The sequence below is a fragment of the Trachemys scripta genome, chromosome 2 (genome assembly GCF_013100865.1).
Source record: "Trachemys scripta elegans isolate TJP31775 chromosome 2, CAS_Tse_1.0, whole genome shotgun sequence".
NCBI classification, from domain to species: Eukaryota; Metazoa; Chordata; order Testudines; family Emydidae; genus Trachemys; species Trachemys scripta.
In genome coordinates, this window is record NC_048299.1 from 43,908,699 (window position 1) to 43,925,699 (window position 17,001).

At 42.1% G+C, this 17,001-nt stretch overlaps 1 protein-coding gene across 6 annotated transcripts in view; it reads left to right on the forward strand.

The window, feature by feature from the left end:
* ANKIB1 (ankyrin repeat and IBR domain containing 1) overlaps nt 1-17,001 on the forward strand; it is a 175,244-nt gene that overhangs the window by 112,018 nt on the left and 46,225 nt on the right. For all 6 annotated transcript variants that reach the window (XM_034760421.1, XM_034760420.1, XM_034760424.1 and 3 more), the window contains one exon: nt 15,666-15,874. In XM_034760421.1, the coding sequence (XP_034616312.1) occupies nt 15,666-15,874 (209 nt within the window). The remainder of the gene's footprint in view (nt 1-15,665; nt 15,875-17,001) is intronic.

Consider the following 17,001-nt stretch of genomic DNA (forward strand, 5'->3'; position numbering starts at 1 on the left):
CTGGTCAACATTTCTAGCAGATTGGCCATATAACAAATCTTTTTCATTTAAAATTGTAACTTTTTCTGGTAGATAATTTCTGAGCATTAATAAGAACTAGCTGCTCCTTTGAGGAGGAAGGTCTTTCTAAATCTGTCAGAGTTCTGTTGCCCAAGCCAATAGAGATAACAATTGAAGATCTGGATGGAATACCCTTCCCTCTGTTGGGACAGTAAGTCTGTGGAAAACAGAGCATCTTGTATTTGACACTGGATAAATGGAGCAACTCGGTGTACCATTGTTGCCTTGGCCATGCTGGAACAACTAAAATCATGCTGGCTGAATTTTTTCTTTTCATTAGAACTTTGAGGATTAGAGGGAATGGGATAAATGCATACATCAGACCCATTCCTCAATCTAGGATGAATGCATCTATCACTGATAAATTGTCTGAGCCTGCTCTTGATAAAAATGAGGACATTTCATACTGAATCTAGTGCCGAACAGATCTATGTCCAATATCCCCAAAAGACAGAAAATGTTCTGAATCACCGAGTCCTTTAGAAACCATTTGTGCATCTGTGAGGAATCTCTGCTCATGTGATCTGCATCCTTGTTGTGTTGTTCTTCAAGTGATTGTTCGTGTCCATTCCAACCAGGTGTGTGTGCACGCCAGCTGGAAGATTTTTCCCTTAGCAACGTCCGTAGGGTCGGCCTGGGCTCCCCCAATATAGGGTCCTGCCGATCCTCCACTCTCTCAGATCCTTCTTACTGCCGGTGACGGCTAGCTGGAACTTCACTCGCTCCCGCAGCAAGCACTCTAGCAGTGTCTGATAGCATATCATGTATATAGTTTTTCAGTTAGTTAATAGTTGTTCCTTATAGTTAGTTGGTTTGGGGCCCTCTCCCCACAAGGTTCCCCCTCTGGGGTATGCCCGGGTCTCCAGGGTTTAAGCTCTGTGAGGCCTGTGGCAAGTTTATGCCCAAGAGTGATTCTCACTCATTCTGTGCCTACCCACCCCCAACCTCCTTCCCCGTCCCTCTTCAGGGACCCCTGTCACGAGCAACTTCTAATTCAAAAAGTGCAGTCCCTCCTCTTTGTGGGGGCAGTGGAGGAGGTTCCTCAGGAGCTAAGGGGAAGGGGGTTTTACTCCCAGTATTTTCTAATACCGAAGGCCAAGGGGGGCCTCAGACCCATCTTGGACCTGCAGCAGTTCAACAAGTTTGTAAAGAAACTCAAGTTCCGCATGGTCTCACTAACCTCCATTATCCCCTCATTGGATCTGGGAGACTGGTTACGCCTCCCTCAACTTGAAGGACGCGTATTTTCACATCGCAATAGTCCCACATCACAGACGCTACCTCAGATTTGTGGTGAGCAACGGCCACTGTCAGTTTGCCGTCCTCCCGTTTGGACTGTTGACAATGCCCCGAGTATTCACAAAGTGCATGGCAGTCATTGCGGCATTCCTGGGCAAGCTCCAGATACAGGTTTTTCCTTACCTCGACGACTGGCTGATCGGGGCCGCTCAAGAGCCCAAGTGCAGGGTCAGGTTGAATTCATAAGAAGTACCTTCCTCGAATTGGGTCTCCTCCTAAATGAGGCCAAATTACTCTTTCCCTGGTGCAGAGGATAGAGTTTATAGGCACAGTCTTAGACTTGACTCAAGCCAGAGCATACCTCCCGGAAGCCAGGTTTCGCTCACTAGGGGACATCATACAGTTCTCAGAACTCAGAAAGTTGCCCACAACCACAGCAAGGAACTGCCTAAAGCTGCTGGGACACATGGCTGCGTGCACTCCAGTTTTGGCTGGCGTCAGTGTATCGGCCAGCCTGACACGCTCTGGACAGCATCATACCCCTGCCCTGCCCGGTGTTGGACTCCCTCCTATGGTGGCTTGACCCGCGAGTGGTTTGTGCGGGAGTGCCCTTTGCCAGCCCTCAGCCCTCTCTCTCATTTGTGACAGACACCTCGGATCTGAGCTGGGGAGCTCATCTAGGGGACCTCAGGACTCAAGGCTTCTGGTCTCAGGCGGACGTCGCTCTGCTCATCAATGTCAGAGAACTGAGAGCAGTACAACTGGCATGCCACGCTTTCAAAACCCAGGTGCGTCTCAGTCCTCATGGACAGCACCTCGGCGATGTTTTATACCAACAAACGGGGGTGCACGCTCCTCTCGCCTATGCCGGGAAGCCCTTGCACTGTGGGACTTGTGTCGAGTACTCAATCCTCCTGCAGGCATCATACCTCCAAGGAGTGCAGAACGAACTGGCGGACAGTCTCAGCTGGACCTTCCACGGCCACGAGTGGTCCCTCCGGCCGGATGTGGCGAGTTTAATCTTCCATATCTGGGGGTCTCCCCAGATAGACCTGTTCGCCACCCGTGGCAACAGGAAATATCAGCTATTCTGCTCCCTCATGAGTCACAGTCCAGGATCCATCGCGGATGCCTTCCTCCTCCTGTGGGGGGACCGCCAGCTCTACTTTTCCACCAATTTTACTGGTCTACAAGGTGCTCCTCAAGATCCACAGGGACCGGGACCGAGTCATACTGATAGCGCCAGCGTGGCTGGGCCAGCACTGGCTCACATTGCTTCTGGGAATGTCCGTAGCACTGCTCACTTTTCCGTTGGTCCCAGATCTGATCACGTAGGACCATGGCCGACTCCTGCATCCAAATCTAGAGTCGCTCCACCTCACGGCCTGGATGCTCCATGGCTAAACACCGCAGAGCTGTCATGCTTGGATCAAGTCAGACAAGTCCTCCTTAGTAGTAGAAAACCCTCCACCAGGGCAACGTAGCTTGCTAAGTGAAAGAGGTTCTCCATCTGGGCGGAGCAACACAGTCATTCGCGGTTGCTTGCCCTCATACTGTTCATACTGGACTACCTCCTTCACCAAAACAACAAGACCTGTCCCTGTCATCAATAAGGGTGCACTTAGCCGCCATCTCCACCTTCCATCTGGGCACAGATGGCTTCTCGGTCTTCACAAACCCTCTAGTCAGTTGTTTCCTCAAGGGCCTAGACAGGCTCTTCCCACAGACGCGTCAGCCTGTCCCAGCCTGGGACCTAAATCTAATCCTCTCCAGACTTATTGGCCCTCCATTTGAACCACTGTCGACCTGCTCCCTGCTCTGTCTCTTGTACAAGGTCACGTTCCTCGTGGCAATTATCTCGGCTAGACAGGTATTGGAGCTCGGGGCCCTCGCATCCGAGCCTCCTTACACAGTTTTTTGTAAGGACAAGGTCCAACTCAGACCTCACCCAGCTTTTCTCCCAAAGGTGGTCTCCCAGTTTCACATGGGCCAGGACATCTTCCTCCCAGTGTTTTATCCCAAGCCACATTCCTCCAATACGGAGCACAGGCTGCACTCACTAGATGTACCTAGGGCCCTAGCCTCCTATGTAGAGAGGACTAAGCCGTTCCGGAAGTCCATCCAACGCTGTGGCCCTGGCGGACAGAATGAAAGGTCTCCCTGTCTCTTCTCAACACATCTCGTCATGGATCACATCTTGCATTCGGGAGTATTACGGCCTGATGAAGTGCCCGCCCCACTGATTACTGCCCAGTCTACCAGGGCCCAGGCCTCCTCGGCGGCATTCCTGGCACAGGTCCCCACCCAGAGAATCTGCAGGGCAGCCATGTGGTCCTTGATGCATACATTCACTATGCAATTACACAACAGGCCAGAGACGATGCGGCCTTTGGATGCGCTGTGCTCCAATTGGTGCATGACTTTGACCCCACCTCCTAAGCTTTGGCTTGTGAGTCACCTGGTTGGAATGGACATAAATAATCACTCAAAGAAGAAAAAATGATTACTCACTTTCTTGTAACTGTTCTTCAAGATGTGTTGTGCATGTCCATTCCAATACCCACCCTCCTATCCATCTGTCAGAATAGCCAGCAAGAAGGAACTGAGGGGGTGGAGGGTCGGCAGGGCTCTATATTGGGCGCCATGAAGGCACCACTCCAGTGCCCAGACCAACCTTCCGGACGCTGCTAATTCTTTTTTGGATGGGGCCTTCAGCATCCGATTAGCTAAGTAAGGGAAGATGAAAACTTTTTGCCTTCTCATGTACTGCTACTGGAGCCAGGCATTTGGTAAAAACTCTGGGTCCACTGAAGAGGCCAAAGGCTAAGACGCTGTACTGGAAATTGTCTGAATCAAGGACAAAACATAGCTGTTGCGGTGAGAAGCATGAAGGAAGGGATTTGAGTTGGACAGTATAATCTTCCTTTACTGTGTCTAAAACACATGTGTCTGAAGTGGTGATTGTATGCGGTGTTGTTGTAGCAGTGTTGTTGCCAGGATATTAGAGAGACAAAGGGTGTGAGGCAATATTTTATGCTCTGTAAAACTGGGACAGACCGGATAGGATTTTCTGAAATTGTTTGAGAGCTTTCGATCAATATGTCAAACGTGAAGCCTAACATTAGGCAAGGAGGATGTGTCTGAGGATATGTCTATATTACGAAATTAGGTCGATTTTATAGAAGTCGATTTTTTAGAAATCAATTTTATACAGTCAATTGTGTGTGTCCCCACTAAGCGCATTAAGTTGGTGGAGTGCATCCACAGTACCGAGGCTAGCGTCGACTTTCGGAGCGTTGCACTGTGGGTAGCTATCCCACAGTTCCCGCAGTCTCCGCCGCCCATTGGAATTCTGGGTTGAGATCCCAATGCCTGATGGGGCAAAAACATTGTTGCGGGTGGTTTGGAATATATGTCGTCAGGCCTCCCTCCCTCCGTGAAAGCAACAGCAAACAATCGTTTCTCGCCTTTTTTCCAGGGTTATCCATGCAGATGACATACCACGGCAAGCATGGATCCTGCTCAGCTCCCCATCTCCGTACGTCTCCTGGGTGCTGCTGGCAGACGCGGTACTGTATTGCTACAGAGCAGCAGCTCCTTGCCTTTGCGGCAACAGATGGTGCAGTACGATTGCTAGCCATTGTTGTCATTTCCTGGGTGCTTCTGGCCGACCTCGGTGAGGTCGGTCAGGAGCACCTGGGCAGACATGGGTGCTCCTGGCAGATTTCGGTGAGGTCGGTCAGGGGCGCCTGGACATAAATGGGAGTGACTCCAGGTCATTCTCGTCTTTGTTTCGTCTCATGGAGATTCAGTCCAGCCTGGAATATCATGCGAGCTGGAGGCTTCTGCCTCAGGCTGCTCTCCCAGCCGGCAGCACTGCACGGTCACGCCTACCCCTTGCTCCCATGGTTCTTGAAGCCTGGACAGTAGTAAGGAGCAGTTAAACTATAGGCTGAGCAAGTGCAGAATGGTGGTAGATTGTAGCTCTGGATGTTTAAAAGCTCGCTGGCGCTGTTTGCTGACTAGGCTGTTTGCGATTAGAAGAGCACAGCAAGGCGCGCTGCGCATCACAGAGGCTTTGAAAACCAGTTTCATGGCTGACCAGGCTTCAGTGTGACAGTTGTGTGTGTTTCTCCTTAATGCAAACTCGCCCCCTTTGTTGATTTTAATTCCCCGTAAGCCAATCACCCTCCCTTCAAAATAAAGTAACTATTTTTTGTTTTGAAACCATGCATTCTTTCTTTATTAATTAAAAAAAAAATGAGATAACGGACAAGATAGCCCGGGTGGGGTGGGGGAGGAGGGAAGGACAAGGCTACATTGCTGATTGTAGCCACACTAAAAATCAAACTGTTTGAATGACAGCCTTCGGTTGCTTAGGCCATCCTCTGCAGTGGAATGGCTGGGTGCCCCGGGACTTCTCCCCGTCCTCCTCCCCCCCACGTTCATGGGCATCTGGGTGAGGAGGCTATGGAACATGGGGAGGAGGGGAGGCGGTTATACAATGGATGCAGCAGGGGTCTGTGCTCTTGTTGGCTTTCCTGCAGCTCCAACAGATGCTTCATCATGTCCGTTTGCTCCCCCATTAGCCTCAGCATCGTGTTCTGCCTCCACTCTTCGTGCTAACTTAATTATTTCCTGGCTTCTGCCACTGAATGCCTCCATGCATTAAGCTGTGCCCTATCAATGCTGAAGGACTGCATAAGCTCAGAAAACATGTCATTGCGAGTGTGTTTTTTTCGCCTTCTAAACTGCGATAACCTCAGGGACAGAGATGATGGACGTAGAAACATTCTACGCTCTACGATTCTGGGGGAACTGCATGGTCACCTGTGCTGCTGAGTTCGCCATGCTGACCAAACAGCAAATTCAAAAGTTTCCAGGGCTTTTCCTGTGTACCTGGCTAATGCATCGGAGTTCACATCGCTGTCCAGAGTGGTCACAATGGAGCACTCTGGGATAGCTCCTGGAGGCCAATACCGTCAATTTGCATCTGCACTACCCCAAATTCGACCCAGCAAGGTCAATTTTAGCGCTACTCCCCTTGTCGGGGAGGAGTACAGAAGTCGATTTTAAGAGCCCTTTAGGTTGACGGAACATGGTTGGTTTTGTGGACGTAGTCATTTTTAAATTGACCTAACGCGGCTAAATTCGACCTAACCCCATAGTGTAGACCAGGGCTTAGAATTTCTTTGACCTCATCTTGAGCTTTCCTTCCTCTCTTATGTTTGAGAGAAAGCTTGCTGTTGGTGTTGCTGTTGATAGTCTGACTGCCTCTTCTCATTATAGAGGGACAAGGTGGGTGAAGTAGTATCTTTTATTGGACCAATTTCTGTTGGTGAGAGACAAGTTTTCGAGCTTATATAGAGCTTTTCTTATAATAAGACAAAGAAGAAAATGGTGTGTGGTATTGCCTGTGATGCCTGAACATAGGCATGAAGTGTTCTCTGTTGATAGGGAGATGGTTGCCATGGAATGCATCTCCTTCATCTTTTCCAGTACCTCATAAGTTTTTGAATTAAATAGTCCATCCCCTTTAAAGGGTAGATCTTCTATTTTAGATACTCTTTCCATAGAAAGAAATGATCGTAGCCATGCATGCCTATGTAGCGCTATTGCAGATGTAACAGCTTTTGAGATGGTATCGGGGACATCAAATGATGCCCTGAGGGCATGCTTAGCCCAGTTTTGTCCCTGTTTGTTGAGATATGATGTCAACTTCCTGTAATCCTCTGGGAGATTTTTCGTAAAGACTCATCTCTTATCTCACAGTTGAAACTAATACCTGGCCATCACTGCTTGATAATTTGCACATGCATGTTTAAAGAAGCTGAAGAAAACATTTTTCTACCTAGCGTCCCAACTTTTTTTCTTCTATAGCATAAGGGGTAGAAGGTTGAAGACTTCACCTTGCTCTTTGAAGTGATACTGCTATAATCAGAGTTTGGCTGAGGGTTTACATGAAAACAGAGAATCTTTCATAAGGGATCTGGTGTAATTTGTCAACCTTTTTTGAAATTGGTTGGCACAATGATGGATTGGACCATAGGAATTTTGCTGGTTTCCAAATACCTTCTAGCATAGGCAACAAAACCCTGCTTTTTGCAGTAGCCCCCAAACTGTCAGACTGGATGCATAGCCTCATTGAAAGCTACTGATGGTAATTTTAAAGTCTATGCCATCCTATCAACTAGTTCATGAAATTAGATCGCCTCTGCCAAAGAAGACAATGCTGTAACTACTCCCACATTGCCATCGTGCGATGAGCCACTGTCCGGTTCCATGACATATTGGAAATTTTCCTGTGGACATTCCTTCTGGTGGTCATCTTCAAAAAGTATAGCCTGTGCCAAAGAAAGAGTGCCATACCACTTTTCAAAGCTATGCCCTCAGAACACGTTCATATGCTGGGGGGAGGGAGGGAGGTGTGTGAGCACCCTAACACACACTGCTACCAGAATTTCTGTTGTCCTGGCTGCTCCCCCTCTGCGCATCCCGAGAGTGGGAATATGCAGAGGACACTTGAAGAAGAAAAATGTATTATAGTATTTTGTTGTGACATAACTCTACCACTCAGCTAGTCTATTTAGCAATTGAAATTTTTGTCCAAAATATAGATTAGCACTGAATGTTGTGGTAGAAAATAAAACTAGCTTCTGTTTGAAGTAGCATTTCCATTTTAACTGTGTTCATAAAGATGGTTTTATATCACCATTTATTCAGACTGTCTGTAGTATATCAAAAACATTCAAACAGGGGAGTTAATAGGAAAGTGATTGAAACTGGGGATCATAATCTAAGAAGTTTTTGAGTTAAAGCTGTTTGGAGAAACAAGGTTTGATTGTTTCAAAATTGAGGCCTAAAAGTGGAACTGCTTAGACAGTTGATCCCATATTGAAGTTCTGACCTTCATAAAAGTCCATTCCTATATTTATTTAGTCAAACCAATGGTGGTTTGCTGCTAAATATGTTGTGTGTATAGTGAGTGTGTAAAAACAGACCCTCTTCTTTCTGTTACATAAAACTGATATGTTCATTGTAATATGTTTAACATGGATGTGAATAATAGCAATTAAATTAGCCTTCCAGAAACCTCCTCTTATATTCATCCTTGTTTGAAAAGCTACTGTTTCTAGTTTGACACCCTGGGACAAATTAACCCCTGGTGTAACTCCATTGAAATGAAATGGACATGGGCAACTTCAAAATCACAATTCTTTCTGAAATTAGTTTATCTACGTTAATTGGAAATAACACCTAAGATTACTATAACTGAAAGGTTAGTCAGTTTGTTGATTTGTGCATTTGATAACACTTCTTGGATAGTCATTTCACTGTTTCCCCTGTATAGTCAGATAAGAGCATAGGAATTACCATATCAGATCAGTTGGCCATGTAGTTTCAGTATCCTGTTACCAACTGTGACCAATACCAGATGCTTTTAAAGGGAGATGCGGTAGGAAAAACCTTTCCGAATTTAACAGGTAGAAATTGTAGTTTTATGTTAGAACAATTGAAAATGGAAAAGTTTGCCTTTGTCTTCTTTTCTCCCTCCAAATATTTATTAAACATTTTAGTAAATTGTACAACACTTAACTCCCAGTACTTAGACGTTGGTTTATGCCTTGAAGCATGAGGGGTTTTAGAGAGACAGAGAGAGACAGAGAAGATGCCAGACCTAAGTATGAACTTTTGTGTTGTGGTGATGGACTTTATTTTGGGACCCTGATGGTTTTGAACTATAGCTCTTATTAAACCAGCCCCAGGTAAGGGTGGTGTTAAACCAGAGAGAAGGCTGTATGTAGTTCTTAAGGGGTCCGGGAGAGTGGGAAACAGAGGCAGGTGCTGCAGAGTAACCTCTGGTCAGGAGAGGGTGATCAGGAGGCAGCTGGACCTTCTATAGTCTGCCTGCCAGACGTCACATTGCAGGATTGAGGCCTCAGGGTCTGACCCAGTAAAGCACATAAGCATGTGCTCACTGTATGGATGTGAGTAGTGCCTTTAAGCACATAAGTAGTTCCAATGAATATAAAGTTATGCATGTTAATCCCTTTGCTAGAATGGGCTTCAGTTATTTTTTTGTGGGTTTCTTGCATAGCAACTGAAAAATTTAAAATAGGGAAGTGTAATTTTAAAATCACAGAAATTGGCAGAATGTCTCACAAGTGGGTGTGTAGTACCTGAAACTATTTTTGTTATTTTTCGTTTTGACTAGTTTTCAAGTTGATTGAGTACCTTTAATAGAAAATTATACCAGAGACTAACTTTTATCATTGTGTTAAAATGATAACCTAATCATATACAAGTCACTGATCTTGCATAATATTTTTTTAATTTAGCTAATTTGCTTTGTTTCTTATATGGTATTTATATAAGGAGAACAATATTTTGAATTTTAAGAATACTTAGTTAAGACAGAAGATTCTCAGCTGGCAAATTCTGTAACCCATACGGACATTCTTAAGAACAAAATGTTGGCAGTGCTATGTATTACATGCCGGAAGTCTGAGTCTCAAAGCAATGAGGTTGATGTAAACTGTGCAGACATGTCTGCCACCATATAGAGAGCATTAATTGAGATTTGAGAAGGAATCAGTCTGGGTTACAGAGTCAGTCTGTGTTACAGGGTCAGTCTGTTGATGTTGCCTTCATGGTGTAGCTGTAACTTAATGCAATTGAACATTACCTAAAGAGAAGTACAGATATAATTTGCAAGTCCTGAGAAAGCAGGCTCTTTTGCCTTTAGCTTATTCAGTATAAATTGGAAATTATTCAACCAAGAATAATTAAAACTTAATAATGTGTTTGACATAAAAATAAGGACATATAATTGGTGTGATTATGTAACATGACTGAATAACTGATGAATATGTTTATCTTTAAATTAAGATATAAACCAGAAGCCACTCTGCATAAATTAGCATTGCCAAACTCTAAATATTTTCCCATTAATTTTTTAAGAGACAAAATAATAATAATAATACTAGCTTAATTCTAACTTTCTTAATTCAAAGAACATGAGCTTAAGGTATTTTTCTTATATTTAATAATGATGCATTTTACTCGCCTTCTTAGAAACTTGACCTTGAAATCTATTTACTTGACAAACTTTGATTTCCTCTGTCACACAAAAGCATGGATTTGTTAGTACAGCTTGTTCATCAGAGCTGGGATTGGAATTTTGTTTGTTTTTTTCACTAATAGAGCACAGAAGATTTATGGGAGAGGGATGGAAAGCAAATTATTACATAAAATTGCAACTAGAGAAGAAAAAATTAGTAATTTTTGTTTTTTTGTTTTTTGACCTATCAACTGTGACATTCTATACCTTGGGGGAGCATACTGTAACCCCCATATTCCACATTTCCATATAATCATGATCTTAAATATAAAGCATGCCTTGTAAGGTATCAGGGGAAAGGTTATGATCTGCTGAAAGTCATTTCTCTATCCATATATGTATATCATTAATGCATATGAAGTTATGAGAATTGTGTTGTATGATTGTCACTAAAACATGCTGTAAGTTGGGAAATCAGTCAGATATTAGCTCCCCAGAGGCAACAGCAAGGAAAGTAACCAGCACCCAGGTGGAATGTGAAACAACCCATCAACAACCATTGTCCAGCCAGGGAGCTACAATTCAGTGACTCACCTGCATGAGGCCACACCAGGAGAATTACTCAACCTTGCCGGGAGACTCAGCAGTTCATCCAGACATGCCTTGACTTGTGTTTTCCAAGCACATGGACTGAGGGTGTAAAACAGACACAGTGGCCTCATGCTAGGCCTTTCTAGTTCACCCACCTACGCTGCAAGCAATAAGGACACTCTGAAGACTCCAACTGGGGGGACTGGCCCAGATTTCAGGGGTGAAATCTGTGTACTATGAACTGCAATATGCAGTGGGGTGAGAAAAACTGCTTAGTCTAATTGTTGCCAAGCCTAATAGGGTTGAGAGTTTAGACTACATGCTTATATTTTATTTCTTTTGGTAACTAACTCTGACTTTTTGTCTGTCACTTAATATCACTTAACATCTATCATTTGTAGTCAGTAAATATGTTTTACTGTTTATCTTTACCGGTGAGTTTGCCTGAAGTGTGTGGTAAATCTGCTCAGGTTTTGCAAAGACTGGTGTATGTTCACTTTCATTGATGAAGTGGTGAACCAATTAATAAGTCTGCACTGCCCATCTTGAGCAGTGCAAGACAGTATATTCCTGGGGTACAGAGCTGGGAGCTGGAGGGGGATTTGAATCAGGTGTCTTTCTCTGTGTGATTGATGAGTGGCTCGGGGAGCATTCATGCAATCTAGCTGGGTGTGGGGTCTCCACATGCAGTTGTGCTGAGTGATAACAGCACCTGGAGGCATTGCTGGTGAGAGACATCCCAAGATGGAGAGAGTTCAGTGGGCACATTGGTCTCACAGTCCCAGGCTGCACCCTGGGGATTCCGTCACACCAACCATTATACTATTATCTCTACTGTACTATTTATACTATTATCTCTTTTTAAACTTCATTCTTGTAGGATGAAAGGTAGAGCACTCTAATTTCTAATTCAGCTCACACTAAAATAATTTATTTCAGGGTAAAAGAGTTACAGCTCAGCTAATAACCTTATGTTATGCTGCAGCTCATGATTTACTAAAAAAAACCAGTGGAATCCATCAGGCAGGACGTCTTTGTTCCGACTACTAATTTAAAAAGGCACTACAACTATTGGTATTGGACTTCTTATAGCACTTAGCAATATCTCAAGTTCAATAAGTTCCTGTTTAAAAGATTATAAAGACAAAATAATGTGTAAAATCTCATATGTTATGCTGGTAATAAGAGTAGCAATGTTTGTTATTGCAACCTAAGAATGTTACACAGGTAACATAACCTTAAAGCAGATGAAATGGAATGAATGAAATCTTAAAAATGTTGTACATTTTGGACAAGTTATGCAAACTTGTCTCCATAACATTTTCATTTATATTAAAAATCAATAAGCAAATTTCAGTGTGATTGACCTACTTTGATAATATCACTAGTAAATGGGGCTCCTTATATTTTGTTAAAAGAATGAGGAGTACTTGTGGCACCTTAGAGACTAACAAATTTCTTTGAGCATAATCTTTTATGGGCTAAAACCCACTTCATCAGATGCATGCAGTGAAAAATACAGTAAGAAGATATATATATACAGAGGACATGAAAAAATGGGTGTTGCCATACTAACTATAATGAGAATAATCAGTTAAGGTGGGCTATTATCAGCAGGAGAAAAAAAATGTGTGTAGTGATAATCAGGATGGCCCATTTCCAACAGTTGACAAGAAGCTGTGAGTGACAGTAGGGGGAAAAAAATAGCATGGGGAAATAGGTTTTACTTTGTGTAATACCCATCCACTCCCAGTCTTTATTCAAGCCTAATTTAATGGTGTCCAGTTGGCAACTTAATGCCAATTCTGCAGTTTCTCATTGGAGTCTGTTTTTGAAGTTTTTTTGTTGGAGTATCGCAACTTCGAGGTCTGTAATCAAGTGACCAGGGAGGTTGCATGCATCTGATGAAGTGGGTTTTAGCCCACGAAAGCTTATGTTCAAATAAATTTGTTAGTCTCTAAGGTGCCATAAGTACTCCTCGTTCCTTTTGCTGATACAGACTAACACGGCTACCACTCTGAAACTTATATTTTGTTCCTTACTTGTAGTACATATGCAATTTTTATTTACAATAACCTAGAGAGTTTTATTTATTATACATCTGCTTCATAAAAACTGAAAATTTAGGGTTTTTCTAAACATCAGATATTTATGGTTGACAAATAAAATGAACTTTTGTATGATTGACACTGTTTGAAAATTTTAGGGTTTTTTGAGGTTTAAAATCACAGTGATATGGTAAAGTATGTCAGTTCAAATTTGTCTTTCAATCTGAATCTATCCATGTATGTGGATGCTCTTTACACTATATTGGTATTTTTAGATTCTAAGTGGCACGGAAATTTGACAAACCAATATTGTTGAATGTTTTGTTTGTTTTTAGATTTGAAATAAAGCAGTTTTAAACTATTAAAAAAAATCTTTGTGATCTTAATAACTGCTGATATATTCATTTATGCGTACAATGTTGTTGTAGCAGATGTGTTACTTCCAGGATTTTAGAGAGACAAGGTAGGTGAGGTAATATTTTTATTGGACCACTTCTGTTGTTGAGAGAGACAGGCTTTTGAGGTTACACAGAGCTCTTCCTTGGGACAGATCTAAAAAAAACTTGTCTCTCTCAGCAACAGAAATTGGTACAATAAAAGCTATTAGTTCACCTACCTTGTCTTTCTGTATACATTTGTTTTACTGTAGTTCATTTGTACCATAGAAAACTTTAACTGTGAACTTAATATATGTACATGTGAAAATATAGAAGGGTCACTGTAATATTTGATTGTAGAATTACAAAAAATCCTAGCAAGAATAAATGATTTCTTTTTAAATTCAGATAATTTTTAATTTTGTATTTAAGAAATGTATCATATGCAAATGGGCTGTTGTGTAGATGGCAAAAGCTTCAGCTATTTCAGGTCAAGCTGAATAATTTTCATATGTGGAAGTAAAATTGTCTCAATGTAATACTTAGACAAAAGCCTTCATATTGTGAGTTCTTAAAACCAAATTATTTGAACAACAGTCTCAAAAGAGATAACATGTGAAACTTTTTACAGCTTTACCATAGGAAACTCAGACTGTTGAGCGACAATTTTCCCAATTCACAGCATTAGAAAATGCACAGTTTTATACAGTCAGAAGTTAGTGAAAAGGGTGACAACTGCTGCACACAGAACTTCCAGTTTTGTAGATAGTAGAAACTTTCATATGCTGATATCCTGCCCCTTGTTAGAAGAGACACATAGGGGAATTATGATTATAAAAGCAAGATTGTCACTTGTCCTCTGACCCAGTGGAGGGCAGCAAGAGAGTACAAGACCTCTTCATACTACTTTCCTATGTGGGCTGGCCTGTGTTGCCAGTCTGTGGATAGGAGACAAAGCAGGCTCCACATTTCTCTCTCTCCCCACACATAAATGTACTGGCAAGCAGAGCTGAGCCAGCACAGGGTGGGAAGATAGTAATCTGATACTGTTATGGGCCAGTAGCAGATTATTTCCTGTTCGGAGCAAGGAAAGAAGTTGATGGGGAATTGGCACACTAACTCGCAATTCCTTCCTGAATTGCTGTTGGGGCATTACGTCTACCCACAGCCTCTTACAGAGAATTAGTAGCAATGGATGAAATCCTGGTCCCCCTGGGTATATTTACACTGCAGTTAAACACCCACAGCTGGTCTGAGTCAATTGACTTGGGCTTGCGGGGCTTGGGTTGCGGGATTGTAAAATTCCCGTATAACTGTTCAGGCTCAGGCTGGAACCCAACCTTATGAGGACCCCATGAGAGGACAGGGTCCTAGATCCCAGGCTCCAGCCCAAGACCAAACGTCTACACAGCTATTTTTAGCCCCACAGCCCGAGCCAGCTGACCCAGGCCAGCCACAGCCATGCCATGGGTCTTTTATTCCAGTGTAGACATACCCTGAAGTCAAAAAGAGTTTTCCCATTGACTTCAACAGGGCTAGAATTTCTCCAGTGTGTCAATCTACCCCAAGATGTTAACATTCGATAGCTGTAATAACTGACTTTGTAAGTGTCCTTAAGTAACTTATTATACTTCTCCATAGCAGTAGCTCTAATCCCATGAGTAGTCTCACCAAAAATGATGGGACTACTTACTATGCATGAGAGCTTTCAGGAATAGGGTCTGAATGGCTGTTCCACATTGTTTATGCTTCCAAAAATTCTTGGTGAAGTCGGTGAGAGTTTTGGGTGTGCAACGAATTCAGAATCAGACATAACATGAAGAAATTATCACTTGTAATAATTGCTTGTTTCATATATTGTCGTAATACCTATTGTGAACCTATTGTTTTGAAAGTTTCCTTCTTCTTTTGCTTTTAACTCTTCACTTGAATCAATAAAAATGTGGTTCTTAAAAAAAATAAAAAAATAGAATGGATCTAAACTGAATGGTCAACTTTTATCATATGAAAGGGAGAATAAGTTTTCCATTTAGTTTATGGTTGACATTAATAGAAGGGAGATACTAGCAGTAGTGTTAGCTGTAAATAATGTACATTGTATGTTATCCCAAAATATATACTGTAAAATGTAGTGTCCATTGCGGGCTGCAGTCTCCAGTATTTCAAAAGATATGTTCACCTCTAATTTTTATTAGTAAAATATAGATCTTTTTAATGAGGCAATCATAAAATGCAAACAAATCCATATCCTATAATAGCTAAATAATTTTCTTTATATATTTCTTGAAGACTGGGACAGGGAGAAATTACTTGAAGCATGGATGTCTAATCCAGAGAACTGCTGCCAACGTTCAGGTGTTCAAATGCCAACTCCACCTCCAAGTGGGTATAATGCCTGGGACACACTCCCTTCACCACGAACTCCCCGCACCACTCGCTCTTCTGTGACCTCCCCTGATGAAATCAGCCTTTCACCAGGAGATATTGAGACAATTCTGGTATGATTTATTCTTAAGAAAGATTCCTTGCCTTTCACTTTGTGAATAGTTAGAGGCACAAAGTAATGTATTAAACATTATTAAAAAGTTGTTCTGGTATATAATGCTTTGCAACTTGTGAGAAAATCTTCCATAATCATTGTGCAGTTGGTTTTTAAAGTATGTTTTTAGTTCCTTATAAATAGGACTGAAATTAATTGGGAAATTGAACTGATTTCCCCCTCCTGTTTCTCTCCCCCCACCTTCTTCACACACCCCAACATAGTGCGAGAGAACTATTTTGTCATTTACCTTTGCAAAATAACCTTGGAAAGAACATGAGATATTTTCTTTTCTTTTCTTTTCTTTTCTTTTCTTTTCTTTTCTTTTCTTTTCTTTTCTTTTCTTAAATGTAAGCAANTTTTCTTTTCTTTTCTTTTCTTTTCTTTTCTTTTCTTTTCTTTTCTTAAATGTAAGCAAACACTGAAGTGTGCATAGAATCATAGAAATGTAGAGTTGGAAGGGAGCACAAGAGGTCGCCTGGTCCAGCCCCTTGTGCTGATTCATTTTAACAATTGGCTTTATAATGACACAAGTTGAGCATGTGGCTGGAACAAGGGACACTGTTTTCAGCTTGACTGCCACCATTATAATGTAGGACTTCTGATTTAACAAGATAGGATCATACCAAGTGTGTGTGTAGCTCAGCATTTCTTTGGAGACTTTTTATCTAGATGTTCAATTCCATGGTATCCATTTCCTTGAACATACTTAAATGCTTTGAATCTTCCCTTTTTATATTTTTCATTAGGAAACAAAGTTTTCTTTGTTTGCCTTTTAAATGTCAGCCTACTACTGTACTGTAAGATTATAAATAATTTTGTTGTGTGAGGGTTGCTTTAAGCAGTTTACAAGGCTATCACAAATTTCAGATATAAAAGAATCTTTCATTAAAATCAATAATGCTCTTTGGAAGACAGAACTCTCTTTTTCTTAATCCACAGCTGTAACTTTATAAAATTTGTGCTCAGTGTCCTATTTTTTAGGAGATACATAGTTTTGTAACTGGGTTATCCCTGGGCATCATATCAAAGTAAAACTTTGCATTCAGTATACAGACAACCCTTCTCTAATTTTAAAATAGTACA